General features: G+C 39.5%; 1 protein-coding gene and 1 pseudogene across 3 annotated transcripts in view; one reads left to right on the top strand and one right to left on the bottom strand.

Annotated features, from left to right (window-relative positions):
* Positions 1-698: 698 nt before the first annotated feature.
* Positions 699-1,024, top strand: LOC102403597 (annotated as a pseudogene).
* A 4,310-nt stretch (positions 1,025-5,334) lies between these two features.
* UBA2 (ubiquitin like modifier activating enzyme 2) overlaps positions 5,335-21,027 on the bottom strand; it is a 32,316-nt gene continuing 16,623 nt past the window's right edge. For 2 of the 3 annotated variants that reach the window (XM_006043209.4, XM_025269029.3), the window contains 8 exons: positions 20,735-20,901; positions 18,715-18,808; positions 18,503-18,615; positions 16,014-16,169; positions 14,331-14,427; positions 11,524-11,629; positions 9,919-10,055; positions 5,335-8,242 (listed from right to left, as the gene is read on the bottom strand). In XM_006043209.4, coding sequence (XP_006043271.1) covers positions 8,061-8,242; positions 9,919-10,055; positions 11,524-11,629; positions 14,331-14,427; positions 16,014-16,169; positions 18,503-18,615; positions 18,715-18,808; positions 20,735-20,901 — 1,052 coding nt within the window. In that variant the 3' untranslated portion in view covers positions 5,335-8,060. Of the gene's footprint in view, positions 8,243-8,606; positions 8,669-9,918; positions 10,056-11,523; positions 11,630-14,330; positions 14,428-16,013; positions 16,170-18,502; positions 18,616-18,714; positions 18,809-20,734; positions 20,902-21,027 lie in introns of all 3 variants that reach the window. The other variant, XR_003104610.2, reaches the window with a different exon arrangement.

Genomic DNA, 21,027 nt, shown 5'->3' with positions numbered 1-21,027 from the left:
TCCAACCCCTACTCCCCAGGCTGGGTGGCAGGGAGGCACAGGTAGGGGCAAGCCCTTTGTGGGGAGCAAAAAATCCAGAGGCTCCTTCTGGTGAAAAATGATCTTCCACTCCACGAAAGGAAAATAAATTGTCAACAATAAGGTATCTATTCCACTGATCACATTATCTACCACCTAAAAATGGAAATACTGGCAAGACTGTGGGGAAATGTGTGCATTTTACTGGTAATGAGTGTAAGCTGGTACCTCCTGTCAGAAAGAGCAATTTGGTGTTAACATCCTCACAAACAAAAACATTCTTGAAAGCAGTAATGCTCCAAGAATCTATTCCGGGCAAGTAATCCCAACGCAGATGACAGTGTAGGCACAACTGTTTATCACGTTATTTACGTAATCCATACAGTCCTAGAATCTCCAGCCTTTGGAGCTCAGAGGCAGCTCTCTGCCCTCCAATGTAACTTAAGTTCCACCCTTATCTGCCCACTTAGAGCTTTCAATATTTAAATAATATATTGGCGTCCAGGGTCAGCTAAAGGGCTTTCTTACTCAAATATATAGACAGACAGATGACAATAACCACGGACACATTGGAACAGAAACAACCTAAAATATGTTTGCTTTCTGGCAGTCGTGGCTTGGCAGCTGTTCTTGGCTGGGGGACATCCCACATCTAAGACAGGAAGCTGGTGGCAGCAAAGATGAAAAAGTTGCTGGAGTCAGTCCACTCTAGGCTCCTAATCATTATGAAAAGTGGAAAGTACTGCTGGGGTACAAGCCAACTCTGAAAATGATCAGACAAGGCAGAACAAAAGCAGATATCCTCCACAAAGTCTGCCCAGCCTTGAGGAAATCTGAAATAGAGATCTACACCTGTTGGCCAAAATTTGTGTCCATCACTACTGCAGTGGCAATAATACTGAATTGAGCAGAACGGGTAGAAAATATTACAGAGTTCCAACACTGGCTATCATTATTCTACGCGATCCTGTTTAGAAACATACCAAAACAGACTGGTGAAAAGTAAATCACACAAAATTATTCTTTAATAAAGTCGGCCAGAACCTGTTTAAATAAATATTCACTGTTCAACATTAAAGTACTTCCATGAAGTGGGAAACTCATTAATTATTTTAAATACCTTTAAAATATTTAATGCTGTGGGGAAGCCTACCATCATAGCACGAAGTGGATACATAGTAGAACTTGAAATTGTACACTCTCCTTTATACATTAATAAGTGTCCCAGACCCCATCTTCGTTTCCTCACTAAAGGTGTGTCTAATCTGTTAGCTGGCTCTTTCTGCCTGAGAAGTGAAGGGCCCCTGATTTATAGCATTTGCCAATAACACCATGGTCAATTTTATGTTTTTATTTAAAAATTTTTTTCCACTGCACTGCACAGAATGTGGGCTCTAATTTGCCAACCAGGGTTCTAACCCTCATCCCCTGCAGTATAAGTGAGGAGTCCACTAGACCACTAGGGAAGTCCTTCACTGGGGTGAATTTTATTTATTTTTTTAAATATTTATTTTTGGCTGCATCGGGTGTTGGCTGCCCTATCGCATGTAGGGATCTTAGTTTCCCGACCAGGGATCAAACCTGTGTCTCCTGCCTTCTAAGGCAGATTCTTAACCACTGGACCATGAGGGAAGTCCCCCCATGATCAACTTTAAACTGCCAATATGGTGTTGTTAAACAGAGTTGGAAAGAAATAGGTATAATCGGCTCTTGAAAGCTAGAATAGAAATGGCTCCAATGACTACTGCCTGCATCCCACTGTTGGGAAAGTTTCACAACAGAACTGCTGGGTTTCTGGTTCTTTCAAGTTAACTAGAATCTTCTGTCAAGACAAACCAACACTCAGAAGGCTAGAACAGGACATGTTCAATCTAGTCTCACACCAAATCCTGAGCCACCATCTTTGTTTCTAAGGCTGATCCTATCCAGACTGTCTACACCAACAGTGATTTTTTTTTTTTTTTAACAGATTCCATTGTCTCTCCTTGTAGTCTAGCTTCCATAAGACCCCCTTATCTGTCTGTAGTGTCTGTATTTTCTGGACCCCAAGGGCTTCCCTGGTGGCTCAGATGGTAAAGAATCCTCCTGCAATGCGGGAGACTTGGTTCAGTCCCTGGGTTGGGAAGATCCCCTGGAGAAGGAAATGGCAACCTACTCCAGTATTTTTGCCTAGAGAATCCCCATGGACAGAGGAGCCTGGCAGGCTACAGTCCACGGGGTCACAAAGAGTCGGACATGACTGAGGGACTAAGAATGGCACAATTATGATCACAATTCAGGGGTTTTCTCAGTCTTGGGACACACTCAGATGTCAATCAAATGTGGACTAAGTAACTTGGGTTACGAAGGAAGGGGATGGCATGCAATCAAACACCACGTCTAAGAATCGCTGAGATCCACATTTCTCTCCCTCCCATGAGCTTGCTGCAGTCTACCTTTATAAAATAAGTTTTCCTGGGGAGAGCAGAATCTTTCACCTAAAGCACATATGGACCCTTCCCAGCTCAGCACCTATGTGCCAATCCTATTAAAACACTGCACTAGACCCAACATGCATGTTCTGCTTAAGCCACTGTGAGGTTGTCCACTGGGAGTTGTGCCCAAAGGGATTTTTCCATCCCTCTTTTCTGAGGTTCAACTCTTCCTACCAGATTGAGTCTACCAACTTCCCTTGGTCCTAGACACCCTTTACGCCTCTCTAGGGGCACAGACGGAGAAGGCAATGGCACCCCACTCCAGTACTCTTGCCTGCAAAATCCCATGGGCAGAGGAGCCTGGTAGGCTGCAGTCCATGGGGTCGCGAAGAGTTGGACATGACTGAGCAACTTCACTTTCACTTTTCACTTTCATGCATTGGAGAAGGAAATGGCAACCCACTCCAGTGTTCTTGCCTGGAGAACCCCAGGGATGGGGGAGGCTGGTGGGGTCCAACAGAGTCGGACACGACTTAGCAGCAGCAGCAGCAGGGGCACAGAAGTTTCAAAGCATTGATAACTAAAGCCATGGACAGCTGGTTTCCCAATCTAAGAATTAGGGTTGGGACCTTATCCTGCATTCAGGAATGGCAATTTATGCATTAACTTTACAGGGCAAAACCCCCAGTCAGTCTGCAGCTCCATGGGGAGGAGCTATTTGGGGATGCTACAGCTTTTGGAATCACATTGAGCATGAGGTTAGTGTTGATGACTTGCAGTACTCCTAGCTGCCGCACTGGGACCAACTGGAAAGCTTGCCAACCAAGGATGTGGGTTCTCAGATCCTCCTCCCACTACCTACTGCTACAGTAAGAAGTTACGTTTTTGTGTACACCAGCCCTTAGTGTCTTACAACTTTCAAAGACTTCTATCAGACCGGCAAATTTGGCAAGGTTTTCCAAATGAAGCATAGTGCAAAGTAGGGATGCGATACGTTTACTATCTGAAGCTCTGATACTTTGGCCACATGATGCGAAGAGCAGACTCATTGTAAAAGACCCTGATGCTGGGAAAGACTGAAGGCAGAAAGGCACAACAGAGGACAAGATGGTTGGATGGCATCACCGACTCAATGGACATGAGTTTGAGCTGGTGAGGGACAGGGAAGCCTGGCGTGATGCAGTCCATGGGGTCGCAAACAGTTGGACACAACTGAGTGACTGAACAATATGTTTATAAAATGAGTGAACGATGGTGTGCACAATGCCTACGTCTTCTGAGACTGATCTTCTGAGAAGGAACTCTCGAAGATTTCTAAAGTAAATCCTGAGGAACTTCTTGGAGCATTATATATTCTAATATTGATATAATCTTTCCTCAGTCTTTCCCTATGTAGTAAGTTATCATTTGTTGCAAGATTTAAAGTTTTTAAAACTGTTATAGGGAATCCCCTGGCAGTCCAATGGTGAGGACTCTGCGCTTTAACTGCTGAAGGTCTGGGTTCAGGCTATGGTTGGGGAACTAATAAGATGCCATAAGCTGCATGGTGTTGCCAAAACAAAAACAAAAAAAGCTTTTATGAGATACATTTAGTAAAACTTCCAAAAAATGTTACCAGGAAATAACTGTCTTCAGAAATATAAGCAAGTGCACAGTAGCCTCAGAAACCTGTAGTTCAACCCAGTTGCTTATTTAGTGAAGCAGTTCAAACATTTCTCAAATTTTTGGCTAGAACTTAAATTACATGCAGGAAAAACAAACAAAAAAAAAGTCCCTTCTGTATGCAGAATACAAATAATGTATTCCCAGCATGAAAGGGTCTATAAAAATACTTCGCTAAATATATCTTACAAGACAGTCAAATGGATTCTGGTCCTTAGCTACATTACTTTACAAAGGAAGTGGGAGATCTTCACATCTGCAAGCCACAATGACTAGAAACACATGCCAACGTTTCTTCTTCCCTGATTTCTCTGGGTTTTTAAGATTTGCTTTTTGTTTTTTACAAGAGGTGTAAATCTGCCCATGATCCTGGGTCATAGGAAACAATGGGAACAATGATGGGGGAAAACAATGGAAACAGTGACAGACTATTATTTTGGACTCCAAAATCACGCAGATGGTTGACTGCAGCCATGAAATTAAAAGACGCTTGTTCCTTGGAAGAAAAGCTATGACCAACGTAGACAGCATATTAAAAAGCAGACATTACTTTGCCAACAAAGGCCCATCTAGTCAAAGCTATGGTTTTTCCAACAATCGTGTATGGATGTGAGAGTTGGACAATGAAGAAAGTTGAGCACCAAAGAATTGATGCTTTTGAACTCTGGTGCTGGAGAAGACTCTTGAGAGTTCCTTGGACTGCGAAGTCAAACCAGTCAATCCTAAAGGAAATCAACCCTGAATATTCATTGGAAGGTCTGATGCTGAAACTCCAATACTTTGGCCACCTGATGCAGAAGAACTGACTCACTGGAAAAGATCTTGATTCTGGGAAAGACTGAAGGCAGAAGGGCACAAGAGAGGATGAGACAGCTGGATGGCTGACTGAACTGGGTCATAGAGCAAGTCCACCTCAGACATATGTGCCACCAACAGGCGAGTTTCAGGAACATCGATCACGAACCAAGTGTGTTATGGCAGCTTCCAAGTGGACCACTAATCTACTGGAAGCAACTGGTTCTCTTGACTTCACTAGAGGATCAAATGAAAGAGACTTCTTCCTAAGTCACAGCCTAGCAATAAGGATGAGTAAAGCTGAGTTCATCAATGCCAACCCAGGAATTGCTGTAACACTTTCTCATTCCAACTGGCATTTTTAATAATCTTTATTATTTTTCTGATTCCAATCACAGGATATATACTCAGTACAAAACTTGAAAAAGTCACAGAGGCACTAAAGGAAAATACAAAATATATCTCCACTTTTATTATTAAAGTTCTCAGAGAAAAGTTAGATGACACAATAAACAATATATATAGGCTCCATTGAGATCCAATGTTGTTTTTCTTCCTGTATTTTGTATTTTGCTGAGCCATTTAGAAGTTGTAGGTACTGTGAGCTTCATCTCTAATCTCTCTCAAGAATAAGGACAATGGCCTACATAACTATAAGAACAATACCATAGCTAATAAAATAAATCCATTATCACCCAATTTGTTCCATTTTCAAATTTCCAATTGTCACAAGAATCATTTATTTTACACTTGGGTTCTAGAATGTCACACATTCTATATTCATCCAATTATTTCCCCTTAATGTTTAACTTTAACTCATTTCTCTACTCCCTCTGCTTCCTGTTAGTTGGAAATCTAGATGCTAAATTCAAGTTACCTTTTTGGGGTGGGGAGGGGCCTAGGTGTTGGATCCTTCAAATCATCATCTCCTATCAGGAAGCACATACCAGGCTGTCCCATTAGTGATGCCAGGTTTGATCACTTGATTACAATGATAATAAATCAGTCTATTGTCAAGACAGAGAGCTTTTCATTTTTGCAAGTTTATATAGCAACATTTGAGCACTCCACTAAGATTTTGTTCCTTAGGAGCCATTTGGGTTTTGCATCCATGGATGATCTTTGCCTGATCAGTTATTCTGTTAATGGTTCAGGCTCTCATTAAAATACCAAATCCTTTCATGGTACCTGCAAAGTACGCAGCATGACCTTTGGGACAATGGACTCTAGGTAGACTTGAGTCACCAGACTGCTCCCCATGAGGCTGGAATATGGTTTGTCAGACTGAAGCTTCTGGGGAAACATGCTTGTCAAGCCCACTTCCAGCTCCATAAACTGAGAAGACTCAGGTGCGAAAACCATGAATACAAAGGCCAGATCTAAAGTACCTCCACACTCCAGGGACTGAGTGGCAGTTTGGATCTTAGTCTAGTTAAACAAGACCACTGCGGTCAGGCCTGCTTTGCTGATAAACCCAGATTTTATAAAAACAGAAACTGCTGGAAAAGTAATAATAGAGTTGTTGCAAAACTGAAAACCGCTGGTCTGCCAAGAGAGAAACACATCTCTGCAAATCACACTGGCATTTAATACCACTATACATTCACATAAGAAAATAGAACATAAACAAAATGCTAGAAATACACTGTTGATAACTGCTGAAAAAGGCAGGGTGGATGAGGTTTAAAGGAATGGAGAGCCTTCCAAAATTCAGATTTTCTCGAGAACTCTTCAGATTTCAAAATTTCAAAACAGGAGATGACCATCAGTGACCAACCAGTTAACCAAAATTTGCTTCTGAAAGGGTATTTCAGGATATTCCATTTTTATCTGTAACACAGTTCTGTAATTCCAAAAAAATTTTTTTTCTGGAGGAAAATGAAACCTTCGTAAGCTGGATGGCAGAGTAAGAATTACACAACGGCAAACAACATAATGAATTACTAAGTTGAAATTTCATTGACTGTGGCCAAAAACACCAAGGCAGAGGTACAGAACGGGGAAAACAGCTTCATGGGTTTCTGTTATTTGAAAACTCCAGGCTCATCTGCAGGAGAGCAGCCTAGGGGCCAAGGCGTTCGGAGGTTCAGGAGATATGAGTGTTGATCCGTCAGACTGGCCTGGCCACAGGTGCTGGTCCGAGTTGGGCCCGGAAGGGTACATGCAAGAAGGGCCTTGGATGACCTGGGGACACCCAGAGTGGAGGAGACTTGCCATGTGGAATCTCAAATTCATGACTCCAAGGTACTGGGGCTGAGCAAAGATCACTTGAATGTTCTTAACAGAAGGCCAAAAGTTTACAATCATTTAAAAAGCAACATGCCTTTAAAAGCTGTCTTTTAAAAAGTACTCATCTGTGGCAAACAGTACTCATCTATGGTAATCCATTTCTGAGTTAATTTTCTAAAAGGAAAGAATATAGTATGCCTGCAGCAAATACAATGTATAAACCCAGTAAGGCAGCAGAAACATGAACTGTGCAGGCATGTATAACAAGTATGCAGATGTCATTTATTTGGTCCATAAGTACAGTATAGTTGTATTTGAGTTTTACAAAACATCAAATATAAATAACCTGAAACTGTAACAATACACAAAAATTGGCTTCTTACACAGACATACCAGGCAGTACAAGCTGAAAACTTGAGTAAATTAACAACTGTTTTACATTAATATACATAGTGCCAGTTAACATTTAAAAACAAGTTTCAATGCATAGCACTCGATACTTCTTTGAATCTGTTTCAGTCAGTTAAGAGTATGAAAATGGTTAGATCTAGGCTAAAAATAATTCTTCTTCTAACCAAAAATAAAGGCATAATATTTATAACCAGGTATCAACTTTACTAAACCACAATATTTTAAAACTGTTAAATGATACCGAAGGGTATTTACATTAAAAAGGCAACATGCACGGTGTTGTTTCATCTCATGGACTGGTTATGCACATACTTTGTTCAAAGGGTTTTAAAACTATATTCCTACTTTCAATACAGCATACTGCAATGTTTCTAATAGTTCTAGCAAAATGAATGCTTTCAAAGGGAGCAGAATCATCTTCAAGTCACTGGTGTCAATATTTTCCCTTTGGAACAAAGGACGTAACAAATAACCTGGTTCTGCCCAGAAGGCCTTAATGGAGTAAGAGGTTCCGTTCAGAGGCATTTCTGTTCAATCTAATGCTATAACCTCATCAAGCTCCTCTGCCTGCTCTATGCGTGACCTTTTCGCACTGACACTCTCTTTCTCATCTAGCTTCCTCTTGCGACTTCTTTCTTCTTCACTGATATCAGCATTATTTGAGGGACCTTCTTCATCCGAATCAACTATGAGCACATCATCTTGCTCTTGTGCTTATTTCAGAAAAAAAGGGGAAAAAAATGGTTAAAAGTGGGGGGCGACTAGAAGCTCACTACAATTTTATGTACATGAAAAACTACTCTTCTAACATACATCAAACTTCAGAATGACTACCCTCAGGGAACCCTTGCTTTATACATTACGTATTTCTGTACTGTTTCACTGTTTTGTTACAAGCACCTATTTCTTTCCTAATCAAAACAAAAAATTTTAACAAGCATTATATAATTCAGAGGAACTGTTACAGTTCCTTGTTTCTATTTCTCCAACAGAAAAGGGGAGGGTGCATATCCTAATATTCGTAGCAGTGATAATAGTAATAAACAACAACAATAACAACATATACATAGCACTTACAATGTGCCAGGAACTGTTCTGAGCACTTTGCATATACAACTCATTTAATCATCACAACCACCCTATAAAGAAGATAACATTATTATCCATTTTCCAGAAGAGGAAACGGAGGTACAGAGACTTGCCCAAGGTCACACAGTAGCAGCAGAGGATGGGATCGATTCAAACCCACAAAGTGGGGCTCTACAGTGCATGCTCTCAACTTACACTATGGTTGGAACTGTGTCACCCACCCCCGACATTCCACTAAGTCAAAGGCACAGTACCTACCTTACTGCTAGTCTCCAAAACCTAGCCACATAGTGGAAAATAAATGCACGCTGCAAATTATGATTGTTGTAAACTACCAGTCCTTTCCTCAAAATAGGATGATGAACCTTTCTATTTTTCGGGGGGGGGGGGGCGGCAGGGGCGAAGGGTCATGAACCCATGGCCCACACACTCTAGACCAGCAGTCTGGACTTCAACCTTTTTGCCACCAGGAACCAACTTCATGGAAAACAATTTTTCCACAGATTGAGGATGGGGGGATGGTTTGGAGATGACTCAAGTGCATTACATTTATTGTGCACTTTATTTCAAATCTAGTGCCACTGCTGATCTAACAGGGTACTGGTTGATGGCCCAGAGGTTGGGCAACCCTGCTCTAGACGTCTCTAAATTCATTTTCACAATGCTCGGAGAACATCAGAACCAAAGAAGCACTGATATTCCAAAGAATACCAAAGACACAGGGTCAAAGAAATGAAAATAGAGAAGGAAAAAATGAGTAACTTTTGGTTTCCTGACACTAAAGAACGAAGAGGTGTGTGTGTGTTTGGGGGGGTGGGGGGTGGCGCAGGTAGTGAACATTCACACTGGAGTACAGTAAAGCACCAACACTGAAAACCCAGGAAACAGAGCTTCTGATACAGTCTACCAAAGTCACTGGTTCTGAGAAAACTGAAATGCTGTACTTACCAAGCATCTGTTCACTCAAAATAGTCAGATGCACTGATTCACTGTCCGCAAAAACATGCATATAAAATCCCAAAGTAGTACTACTCAGAATGAACCATCTTTATGCGCTAGTAAACTGACATTTCCAGTTGTAAAAACAATAAAATGTATCTATTTTCTATAAAAATTTTACCCAGTCTTAAATATCTTCATGGGTTATACATTCAAAGTTCCATTAAAACAATGCCGAACCAACACACACCTTTAGTAGTCCTGTGAGTAGTTCTATTTTATGGTCCATGTTCATAAGACAATCAGTTTGTTGTAAATAGTTCTGCTTGGTGGGTGACTGCTGGCTGGGGCTGTGACTCACCTGTGGATGTGGAAGGCTGAGCTCCATCGTCGCTGCCATTGGTTATGCTTTTGGCAGCATCTTCAGCTTGCTTGGGCCCCACTTTTTCTGGGGCATCACCAACAACTTCAAATTCAACATCCTTTCCTAGGTCTTCACTGTAAGGAGAATTGCGTACTGTAACACTGAACCACTGCTATGACTACTTACAAAAGCAAAGGCGCACCAAAGAGAAATTGTCCTCAAACCTCAAAAGGTGTATACTACATACACACCTTTTATTTGGCTTCTGATTTTCAAAGAGTTAAAAAAAAAGACTACATAACAGATTTGTATGTATTCGAAGCTCAATTCAAATGGTCAATAACACTGTCCTTTCAATTCAGGGAAAAAAATTTTAACTTTTATACCTAAAGCAGAAAACTTGAGTCAAAAATTGTGAGGCCTGGTGTAATTCTTAGGCATTCTTTCTTCAGCTATATGAAAAGATTCTATACATGCTCTTCTGATCTTAACCACAGTAATTTAGTGTTTGGGGGCAGAGTTACACAGCTTCTCAATTTTCCTCCATCTTCACAGGCAGCACTCTGCTTTTGTAATAAGTTCCCAAACACATGTACAAAAATTTAAGGCATGAAAGTCAAACAAAAGACTTATATTATAAGGGGGGTTCTGTTCACAGAGAGCTAAAAGATATGATAATTATGCCTCCTCTTTTAGACATCAACTGATATTTCCATTTCATTGTACGTGTCCTTCCACAACTGAACACAAGCACACCACTGACATCCAACTGGTGTGTAATTGGGGCCAGAGATCACCCCCAGCAAGACCTATCTCTGACTCACCTGTCTCATTTTATACTATTATTAATAACCCACATTCAGTTTTTCCTGCCCTTTCCTGCTTTTTATAAACTAAGTATATATAATGTAATATTCTTGAACAATTATACAAGTTCTGTATATTTGGGTATAGATGGCAACACTGGCAAAACACATTTGTTAGATATAACCTGAAGAAATGAGCCAGGGTACAGCTTAGAGGTATCAATGAGCATGAACCAACCTTGTTCAACAGATAAGCACACCAAATGGAGAACCATCTGTATTTAAGCTGTGCTACATATGTACAAATATCCTGTAATACAAGCAGTATGGATACTTTTTAAAATAAAGTGGGCAGGATATAAAATAAAGTAAAAAGAAAAAAAATGTGACTCAGGAATCTATATATGGTAATTTTTAATGCTCTCTTGTTACTGTTCCAGATCACAATGAAATATTTGTTTTAGGGGAGAGATATTTCTTCCTTCCAAATTTTTTATTCAGTTCAACTATGACAAGGAATGTACCCCTGATTATAACTATTCACACACCTGCATTTCTACCCGCTCTAGGTCTTTCTGATCAGCTACCACTGATGAGTTACCCTCAAACATTTCTTTCTGGATTCTCAGATTTTTCTGTAGGTCAAACCTCAGGGAACTTAATGGCCAACTTGAGCATATATATGGTGCAGTTTCAAATGAAAAGTAGGATTTAAGGGTAAGAAAACATCTTCTCTCCAATTTTAAGTTTATATATTCAAATAACTTCTTACACTTAAAATATTAATAGTTCCTACCTATGAAGGATGTTGATCAATAAAGTGTAGTCCTGAAGGAAGTCATCTGCTTGAAGTCGGCTCCCATTTCTAATTCCAAATTCTGACAATTTCTTGTGATTATTAGCTAAAAGTTTTTAAAAGAAATTTAGATGCTTTAGTTATATCTCCATGAAGCAGTCAACCTTAGTTTTTACAAGATAAACCCCCTGCTATAAGCTGAATTGTATCTTCCCAAAATTCACATGCTGAAATGTCTCAGAATGTGACTGTACTTGGAGACAGTATTTTTTTTTAAAGAGGCGTTAAGTTAAAATGAGGCTGTTGGGGTGGACCCTAATCCAATCTAATTGGTATCCTTAGAAGAAGCCAAGGAGAGGGGCCTCAGGAGAAACCAAACCCGTCAACCACCCCTCCAACACCCTCGCTGGACCCTTTCATTAAGACTTCTAGCTTCTGGAACTAGGATAAAATGTATTATTTACGTCACTTCCCTGTGTGTTTGGGTGTGATGGCCCTAGTAATCTAGTTCACTAAAATATCAGGCACTTAGGAACTCAGCCCTGAAAACTCAACTACCAAAACTTCAAGGAAACTAAACTGAGAAGTTCTGAGAAACTTCTCCCTTTGAAACCAAATTAATATGGAATCCTACAGCAGTCAATGACAACTTTTAGAATTGTTCAAAATATACTATTTCTAAAAAAGCTATCCACAATATCAACCATCCGCCAGTTTTACAATTCAGTTATTGAATTGTAAACTTTATTTCAATAGTTTTTTCAACATAAATTTTCTGCATTTCTCAATGGACAGCCAGAAAGGTCCCCCAAAACTAATCACTCCAACTCAATTCTCTCTTCCATGTCATTTCTGCTAAATATGAATAGCCCCAGGATGGAGCACATGATGCCAAGCATCCACTAGCACTCAGTAAGCCTTTGCTACATGGATTATAAATATTCCAGTGAAGAATAAACTCTCCAATCAAACTTTTGGTGTTACCATCTCCTCCTACCTATTCTAGGGCCTTCCTGCCTTTAACCATCCTTTCTCTGCTGCATGTTCAAATGCTCAAGTTTCATTTACAAAACCGCCTCCTCATTTAGCTCCCAATTTACACTGTCTCCTCACAAAAGTCAGTCTGCTTTACTGAGAATTTGCTCTTGCCTACGGACTGTATAGAATCTGTATAGCCACAGTGCCTGGCACAAACAAAGTAAAATGTATTTTAAATTCTTAAATTTTGCTTATAATTTTAAAATTTATGTTGTTTTCTACATAATCCAATGGATTCCCTGGCAGGTCAGCTGGTAAAGAATCTACCTGCAATGCAGGAGATCCCAGTTTGATTCCTGGGTTGGAAAGATCCCCTGGAGGAGGGCAGGGCTCCCCACTCTAGTATTCTTGCCTAAAGAATCCATGGACAGAGGAGCATGGTGGGCTACAGTCCATGGGGTCACAAAGAGTCGGACATGACTGAGCAACTAAGCACAGCACAACTATCTTTTTCTTCTTCTTCTTCTTTTATACCTTTTCGGTCTACCTGGAATGTCTCTGCAGAACAGTTAATTCCTACCCAGACTTCCATTTCCAAGCTCTTTCACACTCACTCAAATTCCACAGCCCAACATGTTCAAAAGGGAAACAGTCTCTGAGCAATTCTATCCAGGTGAATTAGCATGACTTTTGAAGCCTGAGTCTTGGCAATAGTTCTGTCCAAGCCTAACAATGCTACTCTTCCTCACCAGTGCTCTACATTCAGACTCTGCAAATCTCAAAACTGTCATTTGCTTTTGCGTTAGTAAAAATCCCTCACTTCCCTCAGTTTTTTTGTAACTGTCTCCCCACCTCCACTGTCACATCCTTGCCTTACTCTTCTGCAGATTACACATTACGCCCCTGCTTAAACCCTAGAGGGAGCAGGGAATCGGCGGGGGGGAAGATACACACACCCATATACTACACATATGACACACAAAATCCTCAAGCTGCACCACTGCTGCCAACCCCACAGCACCCACCTTCCAGGAAACCCAACAGCTGGTCATTCCTAAAGCCCTTTATAGTGCTTTATAAGTGCACGCCTTTGCAGATGCTGTTCATTCTGCCCAAATGCAGACTCTCCCCTCTCAGTTCTTCGTCAAGAATTGGCCCAGGAGTCCTCTCTCCTGTGATATGCCCCCTTGCCCTGTTAACCTTCCCTTTACAAAACTTCATTCAAACTTTGTACACCTTCCCTCTACGGTATTAGATGACACTAAATCTACTTGTTGCTAATCTCTCATCTCCTTCTAGGCTGTGAAATAGCCAGGGACTATTATCTTATTTATCCTTGAATTACAAATATCTATGACTACTCCTATAATACAGCACTTCAAAGGCTCGGAATAAATGCTCTCTCACCCTCAACAGCACATGTATTCTGTGGTAAAGGGTCACATTTAAGCCACTGAGATTCTAGACCAGTTTCCATTTTTAAGGTCCTAGCCTTTAAAAGAGCTGGCTAGAACTAATGGGAGGACATTTAGCCATTTTTTCTTTTTGGTGAAACCATATTTAACTAGAATTTTAATAAAAAACAGACTACTAGCCAGCCAAAGCACGACCTCCAATTACTTATGACCCAATATCCCCAAATTTCTGGGCAAGAAACTATAGCCAAAAAGAATCCTGATGCTCTCCAACAAGACAGATGAGGTATGGCAACTTCAAAGTCCATTCAGATTGACCACTGTGATCCTCAGTACTGTATACAGTAAATGGAAAAACTAATGTGCACCCCTTCACTCAGGGTGAGGGTGAAGGAACAAGGCAATGTATAATACCTTCTGTCTCTCCCTCTTCTGAAGATATTAGGATTGTTCCTTTTCCATCTTCAATTTGGACATCTGGTGCTACCATAGCAAATTTTTCTTTCACAATCTGTAAGGAAAAAAATTCAAAATGTTAACATATGGAATTAAAGACCACAAATAGCCTAGACTTCTTATAATGGCTCTTAACTCTCTCCTTCCACTGGAATTCACCCAATTACCTCATGCCCACGTTCTATCCGGAGAAGGCAATGGCACCCAACTCTAGTACTCTTGCCTGGAAAATCCCATGGATGGAGGAGCCTGGTAGGCTGCAGTCCATGGGGTCGCTAAGAGTCGGACACAACTGAGCGACTTCACTTTTACTTTTTACTTTCATGCATTGGAGAAGGAAATGGCAACCCACTCCAGTGTTCTTGCCTGGAGAATCCCAGGGACGGGGGAGCTGGGTGGGCTGCCATCTATGGGGTCACATAGAGTTGGTCACGATCGAAGCAACTTGGCTGCAGCAGCAGCAGCACGTTCTATCTCATGTTTGACCACTGATAAAGAGCAGGTAACACTTCCTCCAGATGGGGACTAAGAACTCTTGGCTGGCTCTTGGTATTTTGTCCTTCCCAGCAGATTAGGTACTAAGCTAGACACTTGACATATTTTATCTTAGTCTCTATTACAACTCCATACTGGAAGATGTTTTATAGATGAAAAACTTCTCATCAATCTGATTCTGTGATAAATAGTCTTCCCCTTCCCAAGCTCCATCTCTTCCCAAGTTCCATACCCCCTTCGCAAATTCCAAGATGGATCAGGAGTGATTAATACTATTAAATCTTACTTGATCCTAAACAAACAAACCAGCCAAAAAACCAAACAACAGATAACTCTCTAAAGGTCCAATTACACTCCAAATATGTGGAATTACCTTTAGCTCAAGAATGAGTAGATACCAATTATAATCATTTCTTTCCTAAGAAAGAACAAGCGGCAACCACCCTCTGCTGGCCAACATATCAAGTCCAGCTCCCTCTCCATCCAAAACATAAGGTCAAATCAACCTGTCCAATGTAACCAGTTCTGGGAGAAAGGCCATTCATTCTCAAGCAGCCTTGAGGGCCACAAAGTCTAGTCCTTCATGTCAGGAGGCATATAAACATGAAACATCACAATGTACACAATCAGAGGAACTATGTGAAGTGATTTCCAAAGTGAGAAGTGACACCCATTCAGGTCACTTGCTCTTTCCTAATTTAAAAAAAAAAAAATACTAGGAGGAACTGTAGGACCAGGCTATAGTACCAAACCATACCTTAACCGTCCATCTCTCACACCAAAGCTCAACAGGTGAATCCAGGTGTGCTAACAATGCATCGCCTCAGGGACTAGCTTAATACACCATCACTAGAAACCTAAGGAACACAGAATTTGCTTGTAAAGATACTATGCTACCTACCTATGTGCCACCTGTGGTCCACATTCTAGCCAAATATACCTATTCCTCTCTGGGATGTGAAACACACATTCTGGAACCACAGAGAGAAAAGTCAACAGGACACAGATGGCAAAGGAACACACCTCAGTATTCAGGGTAATTATCTGGCTTTTAGTTTATCACAGTACACTGTAAAAGGCAAAAGGGGACTTGTTTTTTTCTTACGAACAGTGACCCTGTGGAAGAGAACCAGGCTCTGCACTTACCTTATCTTGTAAGGTGAGAACAGTCACTTTATGAACATTCAGCCGCACAGTCACCTCTGGCTTGCTGGCACATACGTAACAGTTAGGATTGGGAGCATCCAGTGCACAAGGCACAAGAAGCTTCTTTCTTGGGTTTGGTTGTTTATTCAAAAAAATCTTTGGCGAAAAAAAAAAAAAAACACAAGTAGAAATCAGGAATCTGAGTTATAATTTTATATACCATAGAACATTCACTTAAATATTCCCTTCCAGATGGCAAAGGATAAGGAAAATCAAGACCTTAAAAGGCTGACTTTTTTCCCAACCTTTTCAAATTAGCCACCTTGTAAATAAGGCTGAGCTTACTGAAATCTCATTGTACTGAAAACTAGACTATTCTACAAACTAACTTAGCATGAATAAGGGCTTGTCTGTGGTATCATCATTGAATCAGTTTGGAGTGCCTTCCTAGTGGTTATTCTTATCAACTTTAAGTCAATTTCTAACAAGACCAGTGCACTAATTTCTCTAATGTTTGCACAGATACAAGGACCAAATGAGCTGCATTTCTTTTCTAATTTTCTGATGACTGTGATATTAACATTCACATAACTAAAGGAAAAATAATGTATGTCTGGCACTATTACCATTTTCCTAATACCCAAACAAACAAACAGAAAAAATTACATGAACCAAGGGAAATAAAAAACAAACTGCACTGAAGTTACAATTGTCAAGAGAACACCGGACGCTAATACACAAATTCTTACTATGGAACTACCATGTAGTATGGTATCTGTTAAGATGAATTATCTCTAAGGAAGAACCCTATCGATTCCCCCCAACTTAAAGAAGTAAATCCCCTGACAGGCATTAAGTGCTAGGCAGAGGCCTCCTATAGCCTCTCCCCACAATGAATACTAGGCGTATACATTTGTACTGCCAGGGCTGGAATAGGGGACAATGGTTGATCTTCACTGGGAGGGTAACTCCGCTAAGAGAAATCGACAGTAATAAAAACAACTGCTAACACTACTAATACTCAGGCTAACACTTCTTTTAACCTATCCTGAGATTCATTTATAAATGGGAACAAAGGAAGCCCAGACATATGGGTATCATTAGCCCAAGAGAGGAACAGAGATGATCAAGTAAAGAAATAAGAAAAATGTTACAGGACAAAGTAAGACACTTGTTCAGGCTGCTATAAAAAGATAAGACATAAAAAAATATAGTTCTCAGAAATTAAAAACATGATATCCAAAATAATTTAAACAGCTGAACCAAGATGTCAGACTGGCCTTATGATTCCACATTCCCTTACCCTGAAATTTTATGGAAACAATAAAAAGTATTTTAAGAATGCATTAATAATGACACTGAAAAGTTAAGAGTACCATCATAGACTAGACTAGGTTTTTTGCTTTTGTTTTTAAAAGACATTTCTGAAAGTAAACTGGTCCTTTTATTTTAACATTACTGCAAAAAGGAGAACCTAAAACAACAGCAAAATATTGGCTCCAATATTTTTACGAAGTTTTTTAAATCCTCAGTGGTATGAAAGCAAAGTATCTTCAGACATGCAAATTCAATTCAGGAAGAAAGCAGGAATCCAAAGGGAATATTCAAGTGGCTTTATTCTTAAGAGATAAACCCAGTCCAACCACTACTAATGTAGGAAACTCATGATAGAAGATGTTCACATAAAGGGGAGGATAAAAAAAAGAGGAGAAAAATTTCTTCCCTGCAGAAATAGCTAGAAATCTCAACCTTGGTGCTTCGTGAGGGAAGAATATCTTCCTTATAATTCATTACAGTAAGATAGGGTTCATGCAGATTTGCTGTCTGAATATATATGTGGGCTAAGAAACTAAAACTGAGAATGTGAAAGTGGCCTCGAGTTGGTAGAACCCCAGGCACCCAGACATAAACAAACACAAATCCTCTTTGAAGAAATACACCTTCAGTGGGTCCTTAAAGAATTACCACAGATACCGTGTTAACAAATATAATTGTTTAAAAAAATATATATATACACTATCACATAAGCAAACAAACACTATGAGAGAGATCTAACAGAAATTACATAAGCTCATCCATAAAGATTTCAGGCATTAAAACAACCAAAAATAACATAAAGTTACAATAACAAACTTTAAAATAAAAAGGGAGACTGACAAAAATGCCTGAAGAACAGGGTACTATAAAGTGACCAAACAGAATTTTAAAACCAAAATACTCTTAGAATTGGAAAACAGTGAAGAAAAGTTAATACAAAGGACCCACAGTATGAGTTGTAAGAGTTCAGTAAAACTAGAAATGTTAGAGCAAACTAGCTTCTGCTTCCATTTTAGACAAAAATAAGAGAAGCAAATGTGTTTTCCTTTTTGTAACTTCCAGGAAGCTTACTTAAACATGCAACTCACAAGGTAACTTGAACAATTACTTTCCCATTGCTCTAAACCAAATGTTATTGTTTTAATTTTAAAATTGCAAATAGAAACACTCACTGTTCTACACTGGTCTATTTTTCCTGATAAAATCTTCAATCCTTCCAATACTATCAACCCAGCAATCACTGCATTAGTAGTAGCGATAGCAGGAATAATGTTCCCTGCCATTGCTGGAAGAAAAAAAAAAAAGTTTAGCTGTTAAAAAAAAAAAAAAAACAAAAAAAGAAACTTAGAATTTAGAGGATACAACTGAAGTACAAACAACTTACATTTGATATCGAATCTGCTTTTCATATTCATACTGAAAATATGCATCCTGAGATTTGCAGCAGAGGTGACAAAATCCATTGCAGATGGGTCATCCTGTCAATAATTTAAACAATTTAACAAGTCTCCCCACAAATTTACTAATTTGGCTAGTACTGCTTTCAGAACAGCACTTTCACAAGTTTCTAACACGTCAACTAGAACAAGAAATGGCCTCCAGGGAAAGGCTGATCTGGATGAGAAGTGAGCAAGGGCTTGCTTGGGATCATCAGCTCCAGGAATACAGGAATGTGGCCTGCCAAGAGCCAACAGGTTTTAGGAATTCACTCCTGCGTCCACAAATGCACTGGAGACAAAGAGCACACAGATCAGAACACCGATTCTATTTACTGATGGTGGCAAACCTTCCCTGGGTCCATATCGTCAATAAGCTTGTCTGATGAGTACAGAACTCAGGGATGAAGATACAGACTGGTTTAAGAAAGCTACTTCATTAAAGCCTCAGAAATACCTAGAATACCTCGTTTTGCTTTCTTTCTCCCAATTCCCTTCACAAACACTGCAGTCCTATATTGGCTGATTCTTTTCAGATGCGGCAGGACAAAGAAAGTTTTCCCTTTACAATTGCCATTATTTCTAAGCATATATCCTACTTTAATTCGATTTCACCAAAAGTTTCGTGCTTTGAACTGAGAAAAACTATCCTAGCCCATAATGCAGAAACGCCCAAGTATGAAAGAAAAAGCACTGATAGGATGTGGGTTCTTCACATACTTATCTGGCTGGCTGAGTAACCACAGGCAAATAAATCCCCGACCCCAAATTGCTTAATGTGTTAAATGGGGAAAATTATATAAACATCTTGTAAGGCTGTGGTGAGGATAAGTATGATTACTTAAGAGTACCCAAAACGGGGCCCATCAGGTACTTCCCCAGGCAGCTGGCTTATCACATCCATTAGTTACAGATCTTACTCACAGAGAGTAACAATTTGCAGTCCCAAGTTTTGTTATTGAGTCCCTGTATACAGATGAAAACCTACTACACCAGTTATAAAAATACAATGAAAAAAAGTTTTAATACTGATCCCTTACAGCACACAAAACCTAAAGACTAATGTTTGTAACTCTCCAAAATCTAAATTTACCAGCTTTATTTCAGATGTCTGATTCAACCCCCATTTCAAAATTTGCACATATAAAGCTATCTTGTGCTCAGTTGTGTCCAACTCTTTGCAATACCATGGACTGCAGCCCACCAGACTCCTCTGTCCAAGGGATTCTCCAGGCAAGAATACTGGAGTGGGTTGCCATTTCCTTCTCTAAAAGTTATCTTAGGTCTCTAAAATTGATCAAACTTTTCTCCTTACTTTGAAATTAATGGCAAATCTTTACCAAAATCTGAACATACAAACTTTAGCAGATTAATCACTTATAGTCACAGAAAGTATTGAGTACAATTAAAAACAAGTAAAATTATTTCACTAAATCCCAAAATGCAACATTTAACTGCAAGATCTATTAAATATTGTTTTAACTTGTAAAAATAATTACATATCCTTATTGTACTGATAAGTCTCTCAGAACTCAAAGCATTATTAACTATTTCAATAGTAAGGCAATTTTATTACTTTCAAGGCCAAATAAGGCCCATGAGCTGTTGTCTCCAAAAGGATATTATGACTTCTATTAATAAATCTTTATTACGTAAGAAGCTCTCTTAAGGCTATTTTCTTAAGTCAGAGAAATATTTTACTACAGTATAAGTCACATTATTTTTCTAGTCAACAGTTACAAACTATGAACATATTAGAATCTAAAATGAGGTTTTATGATATTGCTTAAATTCACATATAGAAAATTCATAGTTCAATGTAGTAATTAGAGGTGAAAACATCAAAACAATGTCCTCAAAATCTGGTAGAATAAAAACAATATCCCAACATTACTAGGTTCTGATATAGCTCAAGAACTAAAACACACATTTATATACAAGAAACTGCCACACATTTTCGACACAAACCTTGTCCCATATGAGCTCAGCTCCATCCCCCTTTTCTGCTAAATGAACTCTCAAAGTCTCAATGCTCTTTGAAAAAAGACATGCATAGCTCTTGACATCTAGAACCTGCTGGTCTTTCAGACCTAACTGGGGTTCGTTTTGTTGATCTGATGCACTGGTTTCTTCTCCTGGAAAAGAAGTATTAGAAATTTACTCCTAACATCTTTCCTTTACTCAGTTTAACATTCAATGCCTGACAATAAAAAAATTATATGAAACAAATTTCATTAAAGTAATTATCACTATGATACAAT

The sequence above is a fragment of the Bubalus bubalis genome, chromosome 18 (genome assembly GCF_019923935.1).
Source record: "Bubalus bubalis isolate 160015118507 breed Murrah chromosome 18, NDDB_SH_1, whole genome shotgun sequence".
Lineage (NCBI taxonomy): Eukaryota > Metazoa > Chordata > Mammalia > Artiodactyla > Bovidae > Bubalus > Bubalus bubalis.
This window is presented reverse-complemented; position numbering and strand designations above follow the sequence as displayed.